Here is a 25,709-nt window from a genome sequence, read left to right as displayed (position 1 = left end):
ATCCCAGCAAGGAAGGGGTTAAGTGACCCCCCTTCCTTGCTGGGAGGGGTGCAGTGCTGGGGAGGGGGTGGGGAGAGCTCTATACTCACCCCGATGTGTTCTCTTCGCTGGTCCGCAGCACAATGAAGTCACTGTACTGCGGACCGGCTCTTTATATGTGCGCTGAGCCGATCAGTCAATCAGCTGAGCGCACATATAATTCTAAATGTTTCTTCTAATAATGCTATTGTGATAACATAATTAGAAGAAACATTTGATGTTTTCATTAAAGTAAAGTGATGTTTAGTACAGAATGCTCTTTTGCCGGCAATATGAATTAACGGCTTATGGAGCTTCCTGTACTAATTAATATTTAATTAATAAAACACATTTTCGATGAAATAAATTCAGTTTCGTTGTTCAATAATTTAATTCTAATGAATCCATCATTTTGCAATTAAATATACTGTCAAAAAATAAATATATATATAAATATACATTTATTTATATATATATTTATTTTAACAGTATATTTAATTGCAAAATGATGGATTCGTTTAAATTTAATTATTGAACAACGAAAGGCACTTTATTACAACGAAAATGTGTTTTATTATTTTAATAGATTAACCATGAGAGATATCGGCATTAGTGCAGAGGATCGCAAACCCCGGTAATAGCAATTCATGTAAACTGTGTTCCCTGCTTTCCCAGATGCATCCAGAGGTGTTTGCATCACTTTCTTAAGATTTTATTTGTTATTTTTAGTTGAACCAGATTTCCAAGTAAATGACCGTATGTTTTGAGCCGCATGTCTATTTTTTCCCACGGCCGTAGTTTCATCCGCACATTTACAGCCGCATAAAAAATACAGCCGCACAGTTACATAGTGTGAACCTAGCCTAAAGGGGCGTTTACACGTAACGATTATCGTGCGAATTAGCGCGATAACAATCGAATTCGAACGATAATCTTACGTGTAAACGCAGCGAACATTCAAACGACGAACGAGAAATCGCTCATTTTGATCTTTCAACATGTTCTCAAATCGTCGTTCACAAATAATTCACAGATCGTTCCATGTAAACAGTCGTTCGCCGATTTAACCAATGTGTTAGATAGGCTTAAGCGATCGCAAAGCGAATTTATCGTATCGTAACGTCTAAACGCTGATCGTTAAGAAAAAAAAATTGTTACTTCGACATCGTTAATTGTACGATCGGGCCAATTATCGTTTCGTGTAAACGCACCTTAAGTCTCATGCTGCGTTTACACAGAACGATTATTGTTTGAATTTTCGCAATAACGATCGCATTTGAGCGATAATCGTTCATTGTAAAAACAGCAAACGATCAAGCGTCGAGCGAAAAATTGTTCATTTTGATCTTTTAACATGTTCTCAAATCGTCGTTCGCTAAAAATTCGCAGATTGCTTCGTGTAAACAGTCTTTAAAAGATTCACCCTATGTAAAAGATGGGCTTAAGCGATCTTAAAAACAATCGCAATAACGATTTTTCTTACAAATTTTCCAACGATTTTTCTAACTATTTCTTTGTCTAAACGCTGATTTTTATAAAAACCAAATAGACAACTTATAAAGTCCTGCCACCAATATTCCAAAGTGCAACAAGCATACAAACCAAAAACCAAAGAAATTGCACAATTCGGTAAAGATATACAGAAAGTCTTTATTACAATAAATCAATTCATAAAAGCAGATAAAATGAAATATGGGATAAGTCACAGAGGTCAAAACCAGAGGGGAAGGAAGACATCAGTGTAGTGTAACAAAAGATTATAGATAGATAGATAGATAGATAGATAGATAGATAGATAGATAGATAGATAGTACACTGTGGTAGAGAGTGGTAGGGTACTACCGTCTACTGGTTTTGTGTGGCAGTGACAACCATGAAACAAACATAGTATAGGGGGGAACTGTATGTACCGAATTGTGCAATAAAAACCAAATAGTTGCTTCAAAATCGTTAAAGGATCGATTGGTCGAATTATTGCTTTGTGTAAACGCAGCATCAGCCAGAGCTATAGAAACATGAGTGCAGATCCAAAGAATCATAATCACATATACGACAGGCAGGCCTGTTGGTAGCTTAACCCTTAAAGGACCTGGCCAATTAAAATTTTTGCTTTTTCCTCCTTCTGCTTAAAAGGCCATAGCACTTGCATTTTTTTCACCTAGAAACCCACATGAGCCCTTATTTTTTGTGCCACTAGTTGTACTTTGCAATTGTAAAAAAAGCTTTTTTTTTTATTTAAGGGGTGGGGGTTGTTTCGGATAAGAAAAACTTTTAAAACTATTAAAAGTACATTAAAAGTTATATATAGATGTGTCTATTTAATGTATTATCGTATCTGTGCAGTTCTGCCACACTGGTAGCTGATAGAAATCCAGGAAGTGAAAAAATGGCCTCTGTGCCAATTCACATTGTCTCCTGCTCCTTCTGCTATCCCCCCTTAGGAGACAAATATTCCAGGCTTCTGCCTCACATTGTGTGTGTTTGCTGAGGACAGGCTGATGATGCAGACAGGGGGCTTGGCTAGATCCCGCATTCCCCTGACTCATTCACCATCTCTGAATGGCCAGAAGCGGGTGCAGCACTAATTTTACTGATTGTAATGGGTGAGGCTGTGATGGTCAGTTGAGGGAAAGCATTGCATTCTGGGAACTGATCAACCAGGAAGAACAGAAACACAAAACAGAACAAGACAAATGGATTTTCGGTAGTTTTAAAACTGGGATAGACAGGTAAGTAATACGTTATGCTTCTGCAGAAGTTTCATCTTTTTTAACCTCTACCTGGAGTTCCCCTTTAAGTCGGTACGATTACAACAATATGTAACTTGTATAACTTTTATTTTATTTGATGGCTTTTAAAAAATTCAAACCATTTTTAAGAAATATGATCACTTCTTATTACAATTTTTCTGGATTTGATGCGACTAAAAATGCACAATGTTGCACTTTGGAATTATTTTGCGCTTACGCTGTTTACCGTGCGAGATCAGTAATGAAATAAATTAACAGTTTGGGTGTTTATTTATTTTTATTTATAAAATGGGGTCAATTCAAACTTTTATTAGGGGAGGGGGTTGTTTATTAATAATAAAACATTTTTTTTTTTACACATATACTAGAATCCCCCCTGCAGTATAGTAATAGTATAGTATAGTTGCAGCCAAAAACAATAGAATGCCGTGCTGGGATCAGCGCCATTACAGGCGTTCCCCTCCATTAGACACCAGGGATGGGGAAAAGCTGCTTTTTAAATGCAGCTGTCAACTTTGACAGCTGCATTTAGAAAGCTAATAGGGGGGAACGGCGATCGGACCGTGCGGCCCCCCTCTGAACTCCCCTAGCGACGCAAGGACGTACGCATATGCCCTGGCTCGTCTAGGGTTTAAGAGGAGGGGGTTGGGGGAAAACAGACCCATAGAAATAAATGGTAGAATGTTCAGGAGATTAGATTTTACCTCACAAAGAGTGTCTGAACCCCACCCCCAATCACGCGCGCGCACACACGCACAGACACAGCAATGGTAGTTGGAAAGATACACTGAAGCCCTAGGGCGGTATTACACGCCCCAGCGGGGAGGAGCGGGGCTGAAAAATGGAATAATACATTTTGTGCTTGTTTACTTTACAACCTGATGACGCATTGGGAAACAGCACTAAAGATGTTTGAGAAAGTTAGCTAACCTTAAGACGTTAGAAAATTCTAAAGATGCACTAAACCTACCATCCAGCCTGAGCCACATACATACATATACAAGACTAATGTAACTGAACACAATACACATCTATGGAATGCAGGAAGTCCAGGACGTTGTATTATACATGTGTTAATAGCGCTGCCATAGTCCTCACTTCTGTATTACCTACTCATGGACATCCCAGTAGTCTGAGAGAAACAGCGGGAAGAAGCATCTCCTCAAATGAACTAGAGATCGTAAAGTTTCCACTAAGTACGCATGCGCAAGTTAACTTTTCGAAGGACAGCAGTAAGATCGAGCTGGCACTTAAGTGCTGAGGACCTGGGAGACCGTGGACGGAGAAGCGATCGCCGGGAAATCGCCCGCTGGGGAGCCGCTCAGTGTGAAGATGTGTTGAGGACATGGAGATGTCGGGAAAGAAGAGCAGCGAGATACTCTCCAGGGAGTAAGGACTGAGTGCGCAGCAGCCACAGCAGCAACATAGACTTATAAGGCAGAGAGGGAACGAAGAGACATCACAGTGCCAGCACCAGAGATGTGATCGGAGGAAAGAAGCCACACACCACAGGTACCAATACAGGGCAATAGGGGTCACTGCCACCCAAGGGCAATCAGTACAGGCAGGATCTCTAGAGGGACTACTAGTCTCAGCATCATTATCTTCATTGTAGCTGCAACAAATTAAAGTCCCTACAGGGTGGAAAAGTTACTAATCCCCACATTTCCTAAAGCTAAGTTTGATTTATATCAGCACAGAACAGAGTGGAGAGAAGGAGAGCTAGACATGAGGGGAGTTGTAGTCCGGGGCAGACAACTTTTATCTAAAAATGTTCATATACAGACGCTTCTTACATATAGACTGATGTCTTCCAACATATTCAGGATCAGATAGCTGTTGGCAAATTACTAAAGTAATTCTCACAGTTTCTTATATATTATCCAAAGGATCCGAACTGTGTGTGAGCCACAAACACCAGGAGCACCAACCTGCCCTGTCTTGATAGTATGGTATAAGTGCGAAGGCTCAGTACTGACTAGAGTGTATACAGTTATTGCTGCCTCTCAGCTTTGAGGTATATTAGGGTTGGCTGACTTTTTCTACTTAATTATAGGAGCAAAAACAAAGTAAAACATCAGCCCCAGATCCTTCACATGATAAAAACAGTCAATGGTGTCCAATGGAGCTCATTGACTTATATAGGGGTCAGTCAAGTTCCATCATGGTGTCTTTTTAGTGAAAAAAGAGCGCTATATGCCACACTATTTTTCTGGCACAGGACACAGATGTGAAGAACAGATTTTTAGTCTTTGCTTGTAAACATTAAAAAAAATATTGACTCGCTTATAATTAATTATTTTAGAAAGCTCTAGAACATTTCATTGTAGGAAGGTTTTAGTTCTTCCATTTAATAGATTGCTGTAATTTGCACTCTAAATTCATATTGTACTAATGGGGATTCACTAGACTCCCTATCAGACTTTCTCTAAAAGTTACTGGATAGCAACTCAAAAATAAAGAGCCCAGTAGCAAATTTATAGGCACACTGTCTGCTGGGATTATTATCTATCTGGTTTCTGGAATTTGTCCAGCTCTGCCATAAACAGCGAATAATCTGGGGATCTGACATGACGAATTATTATACAACACATAAGGAATGTTCCTTTCAGTGATAGCCGGGGATAGCTGTCAGTGATAGCAGGGGACCCGCCGCAACTGTCAGCATTAGAGCCGCACTCCAGTCCCAAAATGACCTGGGCATTGAGTAATTAATGGCCCACGGTCGTGAAAGGGTTAATATCGGCCCGTGTAATAGGGCCCTAAGGAGCAACCAAGAGCAGTGGGTAACAGGAGCCTTCAGAATAGTAGCTGCGTGGAATTGGGAAAAGTGAGTATGGTTTATTTCTTTATTTTATTTGAAAACACCCCCATGCTATCCTAAACCATTTTCTTCGGCCATAAAATCCCTTTTATATCCCTTTTTTTTTTTAAAGTATGAAAATAGAAAACTATGGCGAAAGACTGCACAAACTGGGAGAATAAAATGCCACAGCATCAGCATTCTGCTGATGACATGACCCCAAGAGCACCACAGACAAAAGAACACTATAGGTAAAGTGTTTAATATTTGCCTACTGACAGGGCTCTATGTGCCATTAGGCACTCATGGTCCTGTGCCAAGGGCAGCAGTGCTAAGGGGACAGCACTTCAGCAACAGATCTGCATGAAAATATTCTGACACTTGTGAAGTTGCCCTTATGGAGTGTATTCTCAGTGCCTAGGGCAGCACAAGCTGTAAATACAGCCGTCTACTGACCAGATAACAGATGGAGACCACTACTCAATTGTAAATAAGTTATCATATAAAGTGCAATACTATAGCAGACCACTACTCAAGTGCAAATAACTTATCATATAAGGTGCAATACCATAGCAGCACAGTTTGTAAGTAAACACATTAACTTTTGACTACAGGGGAGCACATACATCACATTTCAAGTGCGCAAAATACATATAAACAATTAATGAGCGATATTTGCAAACACGTCACAGTTACTGGGTCCACACAAAGCCCCCGCTACGACAAATGTTTACCGAGGTTTTGTTATGTGTCAGCAGTCGCAGACCATTGTTAATGGTATTTGGATATTTATGTATTCATTGTGTTTTTATCAATACAATTATTTCTATATTTGTGTATACATTTGAGTGAACCACTCAAAAGCTTTCTCTTTGTGTTAGTGTTGTACTTCAGGTTGATGATGACTCTTTTGCGTGGGGGTAATTTTAAATTTAATTTAATTGAAAATATGGCAAAAAAAATCTATGTGTGATCAACATAAAATAACAGCTACTGTTTGCTTAAAGGAGAACTCTGGCAAAAATAAATTTTTAACATGTTATTACATAGACAAAGTTAGACAAAATCATAATATACACTAACTATGGGAAATGCAAATATAGTGCTATTCCCTCATTTTAGTAGATCAGATAGGCTTCATTTTCTTAAAAAAAAAAAAAAAAAATGATGTCACGACCCCTGTGTATATACCTATTGTGTCCAGCAGGGGGCACAGTATAATGTAGAAATTACATTAAAAATAAGAGGGAGCAGGGCATGGCGGCATATCAAAGACATTTATGGTGTACAGGGGCTCCTGCTGAGTGACTCCCTCGCTGCCTGGGCTCTGGTAGATCCGGCTCCCCTAATGGACTCTCCACTAGTAGATCTCCGGACAGGAGACTCTATGCCTGCTCCTGCTGTATTAACTCATCCCTGCCCAGGAGCATCACCAAATGTCCCCCATGTCCCTCCAGCACCTCTTCAGCCATTAATGCCTTTGATGCGCCGCCATCTCTTGCTGCCTCTTATTTTTACATGTAATTTCTACACTATACTGTGCCCCCTGCTGGACACATTAGGTACATACACAGGGGTCGTGATATCACTTTTTTTGAGAAAATGAAGCCTATCTTATCTACAATATTAAGGGAAATAGCACTATATGTGCATTTCTGATAATTAGTGTGTATTAGGATTTTGTCTAACTTTGCCTATGTAACACCACATTCAAAATTAATTTTGCCCGGAGTTCTCCCTTAATAAAACCCTGAAGACGCCTGAAAAGACTGAAAACAACGTCTGTTATTCACAACGTGTGAACGTAGCTTTATGATGTTAGTAAACAGGGATGATGCTGAATGATACCAGCATGTACTGTACTTATATGTAATCAGATTTAAGGAGCTTGAACTTTAGTAGGCTGTAGAATAATTGTATGCTGCAGATTCCTGGTGACAGAAATAAACAAGGAAGAGTTAATATAATGTGGGTATCAACTATTATACTAGTTTAGATGCATTTTCAGTTACAAAGCTAACAATAATAAAATGTAACCAATAGAGGATGAAGGAAGGGGCAGCTGTTAACAGTCAGTAGAGATCAGCTGTCTACTAAAGACCTTCATATAGAAAGTGAGGCTTATAGGTAATGACTGGTGTTGAGTGTTAGTTGGTAGTGCTGCACTTATACCATTCAACACCCAGTTAACCTCTCAGGTGTAGACTTATGGTAAATCATTTATATCTGAAGTGCATTTTCTATTGTCAATGTTGGAATTCCTGTGGTTTATCTCTTGTTCTGACAGCTTTTCACAGGGATCCCACGCGTGCCTTTGCTCAATGAGCCATGTGAAGCTTCTACTGAGAATCTGCAGGTTATTATTCCCTTTCTAAAGATTCCAGCTCTTATCCAAGCATTAAAGACAGAAAAGCTGTGCCAGGACCTTCCATGTAATGATTATCAACATGAATATGGGATCCATAGACGAAGGCATAGATAAAGACGGGGCTACTGTTCTGTACACTGGCTTGGAAAAGTATGCAGCAATTGGAATCCCTGCACCACCACCTCCACCTCCTCCAATCATTACTTTCTCGGACTCTTCAAGAAGCTTTTTTCAAAAATGTGACCCAAAGCGTCGATCACGATTGAGGAACTTTAACTGGGAGGCCATTCCATTGGAGAAAGTTAAGGGTCGGACTAGTTTGTGGAGCTCGGAAACATTCCATGAAGATTTGCGGATTGACACAGGGAAAATGGAGGAGTTATTTGGAAAGCAGGAAGAAGAGGTCCTACCAAAACCTTCTCGACGTAGATCCATTTCAGTTGGAGATGCTTGTCTTAACAAGGTAACAGAAAAAGATGTTTTAACGTTAACATATTTTAACTTATATTATTTTAATATCTATCTATCTATCTATCTATCTATCTAATCTCTACATAATATCTGTCACCCAGCTTATTTTTTTCCTTCCTTTCTACTCTCTCTTTAAGGGTATGTGGACACTATGGAACCTGGGCGGATCACCCGGGTTCATTCTTTGGACGGGTGGTGGAATTTGCCTGACCAGAGAACGGAGTCTATGGCACAGGCGGAGATGCGCACAGCCGCGAGCAGGGGCAAGCTGCATAATCCGTGGCGGGTGATCCACCTAGGTTCCATAGTGTGCACATTTGAGAGCAAGTTAAAGCCAGATATACTAGGATTGTGAACATTATTCTGCTCTACTTTGATGTGTTCGTTGGGGCCTGAACATACCTATTTTCTGTGTGTTAAATACATGACATATACATGACTATACAAAGCAAATGCGTGTAAATAGCATAAAAAACAAAACTGCTGAATTTAGTTGGAAAAACCGTCAGTACTGTGTAGAATATCTAGGTTTTTTAGTGACCAAAGTACATGAGCTTTGACAGCTGTCATGATATACTTAGCCCCACCTGCTGCTTTTCTGACTGCAGAAATAAGAAACACAGAAACCTAAAATATTAGTTGCCTTATATAACTTTCACAAACACAAAAAATGTACACACACTGTGACCTTATGAAAAGTGATCCTCCCCTGACCCACTGAAAAGATATTCACTTTATTTGTAAGGGTATGTTCACACTGAGGAATAGGCAAGGAATTTGAAGCAGAATCTACGCTTTATTTTATGTGTATTTCTGCCCGTAAAATATGTACAGAACAATGTCCCATTGTGTTCAATGGAATTCCCGCTCTATTCCGCCAGAGCTGAAGATGAGGAAATTCAAGCAGAAAACTTTCCTCTTCAATTTGTCACCATAAGATCTTTGGTATTTTCTTTTCCAACTGGGAAATGACTTTTGGAGCAGAATATGACTGACCACAGGTGAAACTAAGAAAGTGCCAAACCATGCAGTTGTTATGGGGCCCAGTTACCTTGGATCTCCACCTCAAAAAGTCCCCAAAACTAGACAGATTTTATGGTGCTGTCATTTCAATGATCTTGCTTTCCCCACTTTCGATTGCTACAAATTTATATATGTATATTATAAAAAGTAAAGTTTATATCTTTATCTTATAAAAAGCAAAACACTCTGCATGCTCGCTCACACACATCAATTATCAGAGCATCTGCTGGAAACCACAAGCTGTCTAGGCATGCTACTCTTGGATTATCAAGACTAAAATAATTGCAGTACATTTGTTTAGGGGTCTTTAGTTAAAATTATATTATGTTGCAAGAGATCTTAGCAACTAAACCACCATAATCCTATAAATGTATTTGGCTGCACACTCAATGATACAGCTCATGATAGGCTTCATTGTCACACACGTGGCACATCCACTGCCCCGTTTTGGAACATATTTTTACGCTGAAATAAGATCATTCTCGCCTTTAACCACATTATTATTTAAAGGCACCCAGTCATGACCTGTCTATAAACAATTTTTCCTATTGTTTCAAACTTGATATAGTTACATTTAGAAGGTGAGTGGGTTTTAAGCATAGACATAGCTATATGATGCATTGCTGCAGGCAATTCCATCTATGGACTTAATTTCAAGCACATGTACAGACGACGATTATTGTTATGATTGTGCTTTCATGTTTGCATTGTACAAATAGACATTACATTATTGGTAACAAGATGTGAATTTCAAAGGTTAGAAAAAAGGTAGTATACCAAATGTGGACCAATAGCTGCATTTCACAAAGCACTGCAAGGATTCCATGCCAAACACAAGATGAGTTTTTTTCCAACTTTACTGTAGAATGTCACAACTTGGAAAGCAAGTAGATGTAGGCTGTTTCTGGGTGGGAGGCACAACCTTGAATTTTGCTAAAACTATACTGTTGTCCTTGCCTTACCCCCAGAGGGCATCAGACAATTCTGCTGTAATAACAGTAGACCAACAAGACAGTTTTCTTACCATAGCAGGGCAGATAGAGATTCTTCTCAGCCTTCTAGTTTATCGGCAGCCCGGACTGTTCCCTGGCTAAAGGCCCTATTCCACCAACAGATCTGACAACAGATTATCTACCAAAGATTTAAAGCCAAACCCAGAGAACAGGTCATAAAGGAAAGACTGGATTTCTCCTCTTTTTAAATCTACTCCTGGGTAAGGCTTAAAATCTTTGGCAGATAATCTGTCGTCAGATCTGTTGGTGGAATAGGGTCTTAACTCTCTGTAGCAACAAAGCATCTTCTGGGGCCTTGGCAGCAATAGGCCTATGTTAGTTCATTGGTATAATGAGTCTCTCTTACCTTACGACACTCTTGCCACCTAACAACTCTGCCTGTCACACACTGACTTGTAGTAACATGCCTCTACAATCATTTATTCTGCCTCTTTCTGTCACCCTTCCCTGGAAAGGCACAAAAACTAAGGGTACTATTACACGGAACGATAATCGGCCGAATTGGCCCGATTCGGCCGATTATCGCTCCGTGTAATAAATGCAACGATCAGTCGATGACAACGATCATCGGCTGATCGTTGATATAGGTTAGACCCTATTTTCGTCGGGCGCCGACCGCGCACCGCTGCGTGTAATAGCGGTGCGTGGCCGGCGACTAACGATATACATTACCCATCCACGTTCCAGGGCTGCTCCTGCCGTCCGCTTCTCCCGGGGTCCCGCGCACGCTCTAGCTTCACAGAGGCCTGTCAGCTGGTAGGCCGCTCAGCCAATCACAGGCCGGGACCGCCGAGGCCTGTGATTGGCTGAGCGGCCTACCAGCTGACAGGCCGCTGTGAAGCTAGAGCGCGCACGGGACCCTGGGAGAAGCAGATGGCGGGAGAAGTGGACGGCAGGAGCAGCCCTGGAACGTGGATGGGTAATGTATGCCAGTTTAGCAAGGGCTGCAAGGACATTGGTAACGATGTCCTTGCAGCTCTTGTCAAACGATTATCGGGCCGTGTAATAGGCCCAGTAAACGAGCAACGATCTAGCAGATCGCTGCTCGTTTACAGGTATTATCGGGCCCTGCTCGGCCCGTGTAATACCACCCTAACACGCTTCCCAGCAGGTGAGCAACCTGAGGTTCAGTATGGCACAGGACCCAATCATGAATCTGAGTACCATTACAACCAAGTGTATATCTAGCCAGCAGTATACCATAGAAACACAAAACTATCCCTTAATGCAAGCCCAAGTAAAATGCAGATATACAATATAAGATACAATGTAATACAAATCGCACACGCATGCTACTCACAAAAAGATAGGGATATTTCGTTTGCGGGGGAAATGTTTGCTGAAGTTCACACTACAGTGGTATTATATCATGAAAGTAGGGCATTTAAGTTGAAGCTGAAAAAGTGATTTCAGTGGGTATACCCTAATAAAAATATCAGTGTCTCAATAACTTATCACGTGCCCTTAAAGTGTCACTGTCGTGAAATTTTTTTTATTTTTTTTTGCAGAAATCAATAGTCCAGGCGATTTTAAGAAACTTTGTAATTGGGTTTATTAGCCGAAAAATAAATTTTTATCGTGAAAAAGCAGTTTGTCTTCATTGTTCTCCTATGGAGAGAGGGAAATAAAACACCAAAACAGGACAAAAAAGAATTAATCTACAGCAACATAAACCTCTATCTTCTCTGACAGATAGCACTGACCTCTCTGACCTCTGAACATACTGTCACGCAGCTCTGTGTTTGTGTAATCCTTTGTTCTCAGATCTCTGCAAATCACCAAACTAGCTAATGCAGAGAATTCAAACACTGGCAGCAAGCAGCCAGTTTGCAGACCTTAAATGCAGGCTGGAGTTCCACCCCCAAAGGTGAAAGCAGGAGAACTCCAGAGAAATTAACCCTAATGTGACCAGGTCAGTACAAGATGGCAATGAATAAATTCTTACGTTCTCCTGCGTGCAGCTAATGTTTGAGAACGTGAGCGAGCACCCACATCACTTGCAGTGTCAGAGACAGGAGCGATGGCATGCTCACTAAGAGCGCCAGTCCTGACAGAAGCCTTGATGCAGTAGTAAGTGCAGGGATAAAAAGCACTTTATAAGCATTTCCTGTAATAAGTGTATATTGTTGATTTATATATCTTTTGGGGGGCAATACAATACTTTAATAAAAATTTTTGCCGGACTTCTCTTTTAAGCATCGATTACAGCTTGACAACGACTTCTCATGCTGTTTACAAGTAGACTTATTGTCTGCTGAGGCATGGAACCCCTTTCTTCATGAAGAGCGGCCCTCAGATCATTGAGGTTATAGGGTACAGAGTTAAAAGCCTCTATGCAGCGACTCAGCTGATCTCATAGGTTTTGTATTAGTTTCAGGTCTGGACAAAGCGTTGGCCACTTAATTTGCAGTACCCCAGTCTCCAAGTAATCTTTTAATCTATCTAATCTAATTTACAAGAGAGGACCACCAATATCTGGCAAAGGAGAAAATAAAAAGAAACTCTATCATCTGACCAATTCCCTGGTTGCTCACAGGCCTGTGTTGTTTATTCAGAGGCACAATGACAAGATTAATGATGTTATTTAAGTAGTATGGGCTTGTCTTTGTACTATTTACAAAGTGTAGGGCAGTTCTGTGTTGACTAGACACACCTGCCCACACTGTAACATCACCACCAAAAGCTTGTTTAGTGACAGCTCTCCTTGACATCTCCAACATTGTTGGTGGCCATCCTTTCTGCTCAGAGTGAATTGACTTTAATCAGTGAACAGCACTGAGGCCTTGGTCCCTTGTCCAGCATAGATGCTCCCTGGCCCATGCTACATGATGAGCCTTTGGTGGTGGTGGTTATTGCTCTAGTTATTGTTTGTCAAAGTTGCACACAGCTGTAATACATGCCAAATAAGTTTTATGGTGGCTATCTGTACTTTTTTAGGCTTTCTTAAAGGGGTTATCCAGTGCTACAACATGGTCACTTTCTTTCAGAGACAACATGACTATTGTCTCCAGTTCAGGTGTGGTTTGCAATTAAGCTCCATTCACTTCAATGGAACTGAGCAGCAAAACCCCGCCCAAGCTGGAGACAATAGTGGGGCTGTCTCTGGAAGAAAGTGGCAGTGTTTTTGTAGCACTTGGTAACCCCTTAAAGTAGATGATATGACATTTTTACAGTTGGATTCTCTGTATTCCCTGTAGGGGTTAAAGGAGTAGTTCAGCGCTACATAAAAAAATAAAAACTGTGATTATTTTGCTAAAGTGTCTTACCACTGACCCGCACTACTGGAAGCACGATCACGCCCTCTGGTCTATGCTCGTTTCGGCTTTCAAAACTCCCGCACTTCCTGTCTTTCCGGTGTGAGACGTGCTGCCATCGTCCTACACACCCCTCTATCCCATCCACCTGTAATAACACACTCCCCCTGTCTCTCACATACCCGCTCACAAACCCGCCCATACCTGGTCACATGTCTTCTATCGGCTGAGGAAGAAACATCTCAGAGAGGGGAAGAGCTTGAGGCTTCCTTAACAGGAAAAGGATACACTGCTAACCCCCAGATCGTCATCAGATGACGCGTTGACACAAAATGGCCCCAGGTTGAAGTGTCAACGCAATGAAGAAATATTTTAAACTACTGGACTTCTGGCGGGGGATGGGAAAAATGAGAAAAGGCGGATGCCAGCAAGAAAGGTAATAGCACTAAATTAAAAAGATAAATAACTTATAAGTCATGTGGTGCTAAATTAAAAAAAAAAAACATTTGCGTCCCACAACCCCTTTAATAATACATTAAAACAGCTCTCCTTTGAACACTAGGATAAGTGGCAAGGACTAAATGTATCTCTCTACAATATCCTACAAATGGCTTTGCCTTGTGCACAAGGCTTTATTATACAATTGGTGGAAAGTTGTGTGGAATTTGTCTTGGCAGCCATATAAGCTTTCACCAAGCTTTACCAAAAACAGGAATACTTAGCTTTATACTGTATTAAAAGAATTTGCAAGTAAAAACAAGGCTGCATATTTCCAATACAGCACCATAGGCTGTCAGGACGGGGCATGTAGGGACAGTGAGCCCTAAAACTGAACCCACCAACTTTCCCTACCTACTTGCCTCATACGGCCCTAGGCAGCCGCGGACAACCACGATGACGTTCCCTACACTGGGTATGTGCACACAGAACGAGACAGACAAACACAATATCGGATAGTAAACTAGCTAGGGGCAAAACCAGACGGGCAGCGCAGTACAAAAACAAGTTTCAGTTGAAAAGTCTAAAGTCAAATCCAGAGGTCAGGTAACAGTCACACAAACCAGGGGAGTTAGGATGGGAAACGCTGGAATAGACAGGGGGGATCTGGGACCAGGGTATTAACCTAATAGCCAGTGCTGAGACACTGCCTCAGCTCACTGTCTCAGCCAGTGCTGAGACACTGCCTCAGCTCAGCTGCAGTAATCAGGTTCTTGCAGAGTTCTGATTAACTATTGCATTGTCGGATGCTGAGAAGCAATTGGGTGTGTCACATAAAAGCAAAAACCAGGCCCAGTTCACACCAGGTTACTGCACAATCCTGACATAGGCTATGTCTTTTATTGCAGTGACACTATTTTCTGAAGAAATATGTCAAGTTTTCCAAATTTCATACAATCCCTTTAATTTTTTTTTAACTAGGGGAAATGCTCTATATTTATGTATAACTCTTAGAACAGGATGACATATGACTTAGTATAATTGTGCTAGGGATCCCGTGTGAGGTGTGCAGGTGGCGTGTTAAGCCAGGAGAGATACCGATTGTTCCCTATCTTTCCTATTGTTCAGGATGGTGTAACTTCTTTTTTGATAATAAAGTATTTGATGCTTCCTTGGGAAGCATAGACTTGTAGTACAATACTGCACTATGATGATCTTGGCACGAACAGATGTTATGAAATGGGAGTTGTTAGAGAACAGGTTGGTACATGAATATATTGGAAAAACAGGCTGGTACATGAGACCAGGATGAGCGGTAGACAGGTTGTGCAGGTGTGACATCTTTGTATTGAGATATCTCTTTCATGTGTGATCATTTGCTTTGCAGGTCTTTTTGCTTGATTCAAGGAGAAGCATGAATATTGGCATATTCCTGAAACAGTTTAAAAGGTAACAATGAACAGTGATCAGAGATCTAAGTATTTAGAATCTACTACAACATTTGACTTGTCCGGTAACATACCATAGAGTTACATACCATAGAGGTAGACCATGTAGTTACCTTAAGGCACTTGGAGAAGGGGACACAGCTCTAATTGGTTTTATCCCTTGCAGAAAAATAAATAATAATAACTAAAAATAATAATAATCCATAAAAATGAGCTGCAGGGAAAACCCAGTACTGATGGTACTATCTAATCGATTCTCCCTGGTTACCACAAACCAGTTGTTAAAATCATGACTGAGTCACCTAACCAAAGAGGAGCAATGTCCTAATCATAAAACACTGTAAGGGTACAAACCCACTTGCCGGATCCGAAGTGAGTTCCTTGCTTTTGCAGCAAGACTCACTGCGGATCCTGGCCCTATACTTTCAATGACAGACAAACACGCAGCAGGGATGCACATCCCTGCTGCGACTTTGTCTGTAACCCGCCCCCTTAACCCCCCGGCCGCCGGAGCTGATACTTTGCCTGATCAGGTGAAGTATATGCTCCAGCCAGACGCTCGCCCGCAGCCCCAATCGCTCACCTGCAGCCCTCACCTGATCAGGTAAAGTATCAGCTCCGGCGGCCGGGGGGTTAAGGGGACGGGTTACAGACAAACTGGCAGCAGGGATGTACATCCCTGCTGTGTGTTTTCTGTCATTGAAAGTATAGGGCCGGGATCCGCAGTGAGTCTCGCTGCAAAAACGCAGCAAGGAGCTCACTGTAGATCTGGCAAGTAGGTTTGTACCCTTACTGTTGTGATAGTCTGGGCGTTCAGACCATTATGATTATTAATAATTACAACAATAATAATAATAATAGTAATAATAATAATAATAGATCTTAGGTTAAAATGGGGTTAAGCACTAATATGATTACATCTTTTGACATGTGGATATTGGTCATGCCGTTAGACACAAATAGGGCACAAATAGCAGTCTGAAAAAAGAATATCTCTAATCATCTGCCAATATCCTGTATGTCAAAAATTGTAAAATAATTCAGTTCAGTAAGATTTTATAATACAGTTATTAATCTTTATTTGCATAATGGAATGTTCCTTTAACTTTCTGCCATTTTGGGTACCAGTCAACCTCAAAGTCAGAAGTGTAAAGAGGGCAAAAAAAATGTGCAGATTCAGATGTATCAAGTTTACTGTCAGACCACAGTTTTCTGCTGGCACATCACACTTCAGATGAAAAATTGTCTGACAAATCACTCCTAAGTAACCTTTCAAGTTCTGGCACTGTTTGCTTTAGGATGAGCAGTAATACCAGGTCTGCCACCTCATTCTGTGATGTCATGCAGCAGCAATGTTGGCATTGTTACACTGCTTTCCCACACAGCTGGGAAAATTTGTAATAGCTATATAAGGCTATGCAAATACCATAATATATCAGGGTGACCCAACTAGGTTTTAGAGACTTTGTAAAAACTGGATTAGGAGGAAAAAAATACACTCAATCCTCTATTCACCATCGATTCAAGGATGCCACCACTCTGAAGTGCAATTTGGATGTGCTACAGCCAGTCACTTGCTTCAGCTGCCAGAAAGTTCAGTTTAGAGAAATACTGATTGAAATGTACTTTATTATAGTTAGGCTGGGTTCACTCTATGTTTTTGCATTACTTTTTTTATCTGCAAAAAAAACCAGATGCATTTGTGCATACATTTTGATCCATTATAAAGAAAAGGATAAAAAAAAATGGATCAAAGTGCTTTAGTTTTTTTTAACATACACAAAAACGTGGTCGACCATGTTTTTGTGTGCGCTGAAGAAATATGTATTTTGATCCTTTTTTTTTAAATAACAAAAGTCAATGGAAAAACAGATCAAAACGGATGCACACAAATGCATATGTTTTCATTCCCTTTTTTGCATATAATAGATGAGAAAAACTAATTGAAAAAATGCAATCAGCTAAATGTATTGAACATTGATTGATTAGCTGACACTATCTCTCCTGTTCACCCAATAAGCCCCTGCCAGTCTCCTGGTGATTTTCCCCCTGAGAAGATATGGATCAGGAAAATTAAATTTAACATGCCTGATCCTTCTATCTCCTGAGATCTTCTGTTGGGAGAAAGCTGTGAGGCCCCAATACAAATCATACAGTCTGACAGTCCTGTGGAATCCATGGATTGGTCCTGTGAAACCCTTAATGGTTAGCCATTTAAATTGGAAACATTTTGAATTCTTTTTGTTGTAACTATATTTAACAAGAATATTTAAGGGATTATTCAGCTTAGTAACTGTGCATAACTGTGCAACTATTGTCATATGGAGCGCCATAGCAAAATGGCCTCCTACAGTCATGGGGGCAGGCTCCTGCCTAGTTTAGGAGAGACATTCTTCATAATTTCCTTGGTGAGATAAAAAGGAAAGAACAATTATGTTTTTTTGTTATTAATTATAATAGGGTTATTATGTACCATAAGTAAACCTCATTGCTGCTGATATCTGTGGTGCTGTATACAGCTACATATGAATGACTTAATACCTTTACAGATCAGCAGCAGAAATTGTTGAAGATATCAAGCTGGGGAGAGGAGATATATACAGCTCAGAAAGACTGAATGAGCTTCTGAAGCACCTGCCAGACAGAGAAGAGGTATGGAGGCATTCTGCTTGTACTGTAGTCTGGAGCGTAAGGAGGCATTCTGCATGTACTGTAGTCTTAAATTTAAGGAGGCATTCTGCATGTACTGTAGTCTGGAATGTAAGAAGGCATTCTGTATGTACTGTAGTCTGGAAGTCTGAAGTGTAAGCAGGGATTCAGCATGTACTTTAGTCTGGAGTGTAAGGAGGCATTCTGTATGTACTGTAGTCTGGAGTTTAAGGAGGCATTCTGTATGTACTGTAGTCTGGAAGTCTGAGGTGTAAGCAGGGATTCTGCATGTACTGTAGTCTGGAGTGTAAGGAGACATTCTGTATGTACTGTAGTCTGGAGTGTAAGGAGGCATTCTGTATGCACTGTAGTCTGGAAGTCTGAGGTGTAAGCAGGGATTCTGCATGTACTGTAGTCTGAAAGAGTGTAAGGAGGCATTATGCATGTACTGTAGTCTGAAGGAGTGTAAGGAGGCATTCTGCATGCACTGTAGTCTGAAGGAGTGTAAGGAAGCATTCTAAAAAAGTGTAATTGTCAGCTCACCGACCAAGAACTTTCTGGGGCCCCGGATTCGCATCTGGCAAATGCATGATACTGCAGTTCAGAAAAAAAAGTCGGTAATCCAGCACTTGAAGCAGAGAGATTCTTTTATTTTTCCAATGCCAAATATACAAGCAGCACCTAAGTGCAGTGACCCCACAGGACGCGTTTCAAGCGCATGCGCGCTCTTGATCACCCGCATCAAGAGCGCGCATGCGCTTGAAACGCGTCCTGTGGGGTCACTGCACTTAGGTGCTGCTTGAATATTTGGCATTGGAAAAATAAAAGAATCTCTCTGCTTCAAGTGCTGGATTACCGACTTCTTTTTCTGAAAGGAAGCATTCTACATGTACTGTCAACTGGAGTGTAAGGAGGCATTCTACATGTACTGTAGTCTGGAGGAGTGTAAGGAGGAATTCTGCATGTACTGTAGTCTGCAAGTCTGAAATGTAAGCAGGGATTCTGCATGTACTGTAGTGCGAAGGAGTGTAAGGAGGCATTCTGCATGTACTGTAGTCTGGAGGAGTGTAAGGAGGTATTCTGCATGTAATGCCATGTGGAGTGTAAGGAGGCATTCTGCATGCACTGTAGACTACAGAATACTGCTTTCATTATTGTATTAAATTTTTGTTTTCACACAAGGTACAACGTCTGAAATCCTTTCAGGGGGACAGAGGGCGTCTGAGTGAAGCAGATCTGTTCATGTTACTTCTCTTGGATCTGCCATGGTAAGTTACATCACCTTCATACATGTGCTGATCCCTTATTGGTGGAGTAGTGATGTTTGCACTGGAGATAGAGTATATTTTTGATGTCTTTGATATCCTTGATAATAATGTTATTTTGGTTTGTCCCTTAGTGATGGTGAGAAACGCAGATACAGCTGGAGGTCTGGTTGTCTAGGCAACTGTACTACACTAAATGCCTCTTAGGCTAAGGAGATTTTAGTTTCCTAAAGTTGCTTAAAGGGGTTATCCAGCGCTACAAAAACATGGCCACTTTTTTCCAGAAACAGCACCGCTCTTGTCTCCAGCTTGGGCGGGGTTTTGCTGCTCAGTTCCCTTAAAGTGAAAGGAGCTTAATTGCAAACCGCACCTGATCTGGAGACAGGGCTGGCCTTAGGGTGGCTGGCGCCCTGTGCGAAACTATTTTTGGGCACCCCCCTGGTGACACCTCATCTTTGGGCAACACATGTGTTGCTTGAAAAAGGTTTCATCGAGAAACTGAAATGTTGTATTGCACATTATGGGTGAATAAATCCACCTCATTTTTTCACTATTTTGGAGTGCCGCCTTCTTACCTTATTGTTTGGATTCTTGAGGAGCCTGGGTCTGACTCCTGAGGGCTGCGCACCCACCGGTGCCGTCTACAGTGCCGCACAGTGCCGTCTACACCCACCTGATCTTTTATATATATATATATATATAAATAGAAAGTGGTGGATGGACGGCACTGTGCTGGCTTGAAGTCAAAATAGCTTAAAGCTGGTGGGTGCACGTCCCATGAAAGTCGACCCCCGACTCCTCCGGATAACAAAAATAGAACACGAGGGCGGCACTCCAGTAGTGTATAGTGAAGATTTATTCACCCAATCACAAATAGCGACGTTTCGACTCTAACATGAGTCTTTCTCAAGCAAGTACAAAGTGGTATCATGGTGATATTTATATGAGGGGGAACACCCCCAAGGTGTGTATCTCAATTAATGACATCATAATGTAAACATAGGTATAGAAGTGTTAATCTACTCATCAGTGCCAAAATATTCAATGATCATATATCATACATATTACATAGTGTATATACATTTCAGTGCATAACAAGTGCATATGAAATTCCTCCCCGAATCCATATATAATCACTAAAACATATTCTTCCTTCTAATCAATGGTTAAGATGGAGGTCGGACCTGACTCACCCTCCGTCCGTTCAGCCAATCCCACTGCGTTGAAGGCATGCCGCATACCGCTTGTAAACAGAGCATCTGCGCATATCCGGATGTAGGCATGTCATGTGACCTGTCATCTGCTCACAGTCCGGTAGCGATCACGTGATAAATTATGCGCATGCGCAAATAGTCCATGTAATACAGCGGGCGCCATCTTAAGAAAGGTAACAACACCTTCCAGCGCGCGCATGTGCAGGATGTCCGTGTGATATATCGGGCGCCATCTTGGGAAAGGTAACAACACCTTACATCGCCCATACCTCCTACAAATGTCAAAGAGGTATATTGCAGGACTAGTAGGAAAAGGGGGGAAGAAAAAAATGCTCACAAAATGGAGTTTGTCATAAACGAGGTGTCTAAAGCAGTCACAGCAGTGCCACACTCTTCACGGTGAATTCATCACTCTCCTGAGCGCACGGGCTCTGCCAGATTCAAAGACTGCCAAATTACCTTATATGACTACTCTTCTTAGAGCGACCTCCCCTAGATTCCTACAAATTTTGTCCCACATTAGTTTCACACGGACCCAAAGGTGGTTGAGATAAAGACTGGATAACGGTTTGGATAAGGATTGAAGAAAATTCAGTCGGAAAGGTGAGTATAAGGTCCTCGCTCCATCTGTATAGATAAACAGAAGAAAAAACATAATTAAACACAAGTGTCAGTGTATATATTACACAGTGTAAGTGCACATATTAAAAAATAATAATAAAAAATAATAAAGATCTATGTACTCTTTCCTTCAGCAAGAGCATGTAAATAATTGCACAGTGGTCAAGCTCTAAATCATAGAAATGCTTTCAATGAAAAGTCCACATTTAACCCATGCGGTTGAAGGGCATTGAGACGTGTAATCCACTGGGCCTCTCTCTGTTTTAACATTTTTTGTCTGTTTCCACCCCGGCGTGGTAACGGAATATGGTCAATTATTGTAAACCGCAACTGTTGAAGGCTATGGCCCGCTTCTACAAAATGTCTGGAAACAGGGAGGTCAAGTCTACCTTTGCGGATAGAAGACTTATGATTATTCAAACGTATACGGCACTCATTCGTTGTTTCTCCTACATAAATAAACGGACACGGACACTGAAGGACATAGATGACATGATCCGTCTTACAACTTGTATGAAACCGCAATTTGTAACTATGATTAGTGTTCGGGTGACAAAAGACATCTCCTTTTATCATCAGATTGCAGCTGTCACATCCCAAACATGGGAAACTACCCGGTTTGAGTGAAGATGACAGATCCAATCTCTTCTTCTGACAGTCTGCACGGACCAATTTGTCTCTAATACTTGCTGCTCGTCTGTAAGATGAGAGAGGAGGATTTTTAAGGATAGAGATGTTATTGTGAAAATTAGCAACAACACTCCAATGTTTACGGATTATCCGGGCAATACAGTGGCTCTGTTCACTAAATGTACTAATAAACGGGACCCTGTCTAAATCCTTCTTATCTCTAGTTGATGGTGTTACCCTATTTAGGGTTTTAACCTCAGTCATGCTTCTCTGGACTAATCTTTTGGGGTAACCCCGTTGGATAAACCGGTCACCCATCTCACATAGTCTGGAGTCTACCTTGGAGACATCATCAACAATTCTCTGCACCCTGAGTAATTGGCTTTTAGGTAGCGATTCTACCATCCTCCTGGGATGCATACTATCAAATCTCAACAAATTGTTCCTGTCTGTCGGTTTTAAATAAATATCAGTCCGAAGAGATCCCTCTTCAATGTAGACCCATGTGTCCAAAAACTGGACACCAACGGTCGAACTGGTCATCGTAAATTTAATATCAGGATCGATAGTGTTCATGTAATCAAAAAACTCAACCAATTCTACCTGGGAGCCAATCCATATCAAAAAAATATCGTCTATATATCTCCACCACCCAAGCAACTTGCTGTGGTGGTGGGATATATAGACGTAGGACTCCTCAAGGTCGGCCATGACTATGTTGGCATATGTAGGTGCCATGTTAGACCCCATGGCCGTACCCTTAACTTGAACAAAGAACTTGTCCTGGAAGCAGAAGTAGTTACAAGTCAACAAGGTCTCCAACAGATTAATCACAAATTCCTTGCCCTCATCTGAAAAATCAGATCTCTGCAGTACTTTCCTCACACATTGTATTCCTCTCTCATGATCTATACAGGTATACAGACTAGTCACATCAAACGATGCTAAAATACAGTCAGATGGTATGTCAACATTCTTGATTTTTTGCAGAAAATCAGCCGTGTCTCGGATATAAGATTTAGTATTGACCGCATATTGTCTCAATACCTTATCAACGAAAACAGCCGCTGGACTAAATATGGAATCACAGCCAGACACAATAGGTCTGCCCGGCGGATCCTCCAAAGATTTATGGATCTTGGGCAGACAATATAGCGTTGGGGTGACCGGATGGCTAGGCAGGAGGTAGTCATGAAGTTGTTCGTCTATGATATCTGCTGCAAAAGCATCATCCACGAGCAACTTCAACCTACGGAAAAAGACCTGCTTAGGGTCAATAGGCGTCTCTTTGTATACATTGCTATCCCCCAACTGTCTCAAAATTTCTCCTACATATTTGTCTTTGTCCATAACGACGACAGCACCCCCTTTATCGGCGGGTTTCACCACGATGTCGTCGTTATGGGACAAATTGTTCAAGGCCTCCATTTGTTTTTTAGAGAAATTGGGTTTGCCCCTCCTCTCATTTAACAATCTAAACTTCAATACCTCGATGTCACGTTTAACCAATGTCCCAAACATAGTAACTGCTTCTGATGATGGGGGACAAAAATCACTCTTATTAGACAAACCATACTTTTTCAAACACAGTTCAGACTGTTTTGGTTTTCTCAACGCCGTAACATCGGTCTTATCAGAAAACCAAACCTTGAGATTGATGTTCCTAAGAAGCATCTGGACATCAATCTCTAACTGCAACCAATTAATCTGAGTGGTAGGGCAAAAAGTTAAACCATGGTTAAGGACATCTAATTCGTCATGGGTAAGTGTATGTGAGGAGATATTTACCACTAATGAGGGGGCCTGCTCAAAGTCCATCACGCCTTCTGTGTGGTCTTTACTCCCTTCCCTTTCCTGGTCGAGACTCCGCCACTGTTGTTTTCTTCCACGACCCCTCCTGATGTTGCTCCGCCTCCTGCTGCGTCCATCTTGTCCTGATCCAAAAAAGCCGGTTTTTCTTTCTTGGTTTTGGAACCCTTGGATGCTTCCTTGTTTCGTTGTTTATCCTCACGTTTGCCTTCTTTCTGCCAATCATAGACAAATCCGGTTTTATAGTCCTCGCAATCACGGTGCCACTTTTGTCTTTTCAGCTCCTCTTGATCCTTCTTATATTTCTCTAAGTTGCTCTGTACTTTTTCTTTATACCTTATGATCTCATCTGATTCCATGACATCTGTTAGGGCACTTTCACTTATTTCCAATTTTTGTTCTATTTGTATGATTTCTCCTTGCAGAAACTCAATGTTCAAAAGGACTAAGTCCAAGGCATATTTATTCGTGAGTCCTTCAAAACGTGTGCAAAATTCTTTATTCCTGGGAAACAGATTGGGCCTTAGATGGGGACGCAACCCTCTTGGAATCATTTTGGTTTGATAATAATTGGACAGTAAAGATAAATGCAGATCCAATGTAATCAGTCTCTTGTAATCCACTTCAAAAGTCCGCTTGGTGTCCAATTTCGATGGAACACTCAGATAAGCTCTATTTCCCAGGCGTCCACTTAGAATGCGACTTACATCATCATTGCTGAAGGAATATGTGACGGGTGTTGTATCATTAGATTCCATAATAGTGTTCACGTGCTCAGTCCACAGGATCAAAAACTGAATAGAAAGTGGTGGATGGACGGCACTGTGCTGGCTTGAAGTCAAAATAGCTTAAAGCTGGTGGGTGCACGTCCCATGAAAGTCGACCCCCGACTCCTCCGGATAACAAAAATAGAACACGAGGGCGGCACTCCAGTAGTGTATAGTGAAGATTTATTCACCCAATCACAAATAGCGACGTTTCGACTCTAACATGAGTCTTTCTCAAGCAAGTACAAAGTGGTATCATGGTGATATTTATATGAGGGGGAACACCCCCAAGGTGTGTATCTCAATTAATGACATCATAATGTAAACATAGGTATAGAAGTGTTAATCTACTCATCAGTGCCAAAATATTCAATGATCATATATCATACATATTACATAGTGTATATACATTTCAGTGCATAACAAGTGCATATGAAATTCCTCCCCGAATCCATATATAATCACTAAAACATATTCTTCCTTCTAATCAATGGTTAAGATGGAGGTCGGACCTGACTCACCCTCCGTCCGTTCAGCCAATCCCACTGCGTTGAAGGCATGCCGCATACCGCTTGTAAACAGAGCATCTGCGCATATCCGGATGTAGGCATGTCATGTGACCTGTCATCTGCTCACAGTCCGGTAGCGATCACGTGATAAATTATGCGAATGCGCAAATAGTCCATGTAATACAGCGGGCGCCATCTTAAGAAAGGTAACAACACCTTCCAGCGCGCGCATGTGCAGGATGTCCGTGTGATATATCGGGCGCCATCTTGGGAAAGGTAACAACACCTTACATCGCCCATACCTCCTACAAATGTCAAAGAGGTATATTGCAGGACTAGTAGGAAAAGGGGGGAAGAAAAAAATGCTCACAAAATGGAGTTTGTCATAAACGAGGTGTCTAAAGCAGTCACAGCAGTGCCACACTCTTCACGGTGAATTCATCACTCTCCTGAGCGCACGGGCTCTGCCAGATTCAAAGACTGCCAAATTACCTTATATGACTACTCTTCTTAGAGCGACCTCCCCTAGATTCCTACAAATTTTGTCCCACATTAGTTTCACACGGACCCAAAGGTGGTTGAGATAAAGACTGGATAACGGTTTGGATAAGGATTGAAGAAAATTCAGTCGGAAAGGTGAGTATAAGGTCCTCGCTCCA

General features: G+C 41.3%; 1 protein-coding gene across 3 annotated transcripts in view; it reads left to right on the top strand.

Annotated features, from left to right (window-relative positions):
- The first annotated feature begins 3,988 nt into the window (after positions 1–3,988).
- LOC138802812 (uncharacterized) overlaps positions 3,989–25,709 on the top strand; it is a 173,599-nt gene continuing 151,878 nt past the window's right edge. The window contains exons 1-6 of one of the 3 annotated variants that reach the window (XM_069986492.1): positions 3,989–4,280; positions 5,705–5,822; positions 7,859–8,402; positions 15,526–15,587; positions 18,136–18,238; positions 19,418–19,503. In XM_069986492.1, coding sequence (XP_069842593.1) covers positions 8,007–8,402; positions 15,526–15,587; positions 18,136–18,238; positions 19,418–19,503 — 647 coding nt within the window. In that variant the 5' untranslated portion in view covers positions 3,989–4,280; positions 5,705–5,822; positions 7,859–8,006. Of the gene's footprint in view, positions 4,281–5,569; positions 5,599–5,704; positions 5,823–7,858; positions 8,403–15,525; positions 15,588–18,135; positions 18,239–19,417; positions 19,504–25,709 lie in introns of those variants that run through there. The other 2 variants (XM_069986491.1, XM_069986494.1) reach the window with 2 other exon arrangements.

Source organism: Dendropsophus ebraccatus, chromosome 10 (assembly GCF_027789765.1).
Source record: "Dendropsophus ebraccatus isolate aDenEbr1 chromosome 10, aDenEbr1.pat, whole genome shotgun sequence".
Taxonomy (NCBI): domain Eukaryota; kingdom Metazoa; phylum Chordata; class Amphibia; order Anura; family Hylidae; genus Dendropsophus; species Dendropsophus ebraccatus.
The sequence above is the reverse complement of the archived record's forward strand: the minus strand, read 5'-3'. Positions and strand labels throughout refer to the sequence as shown.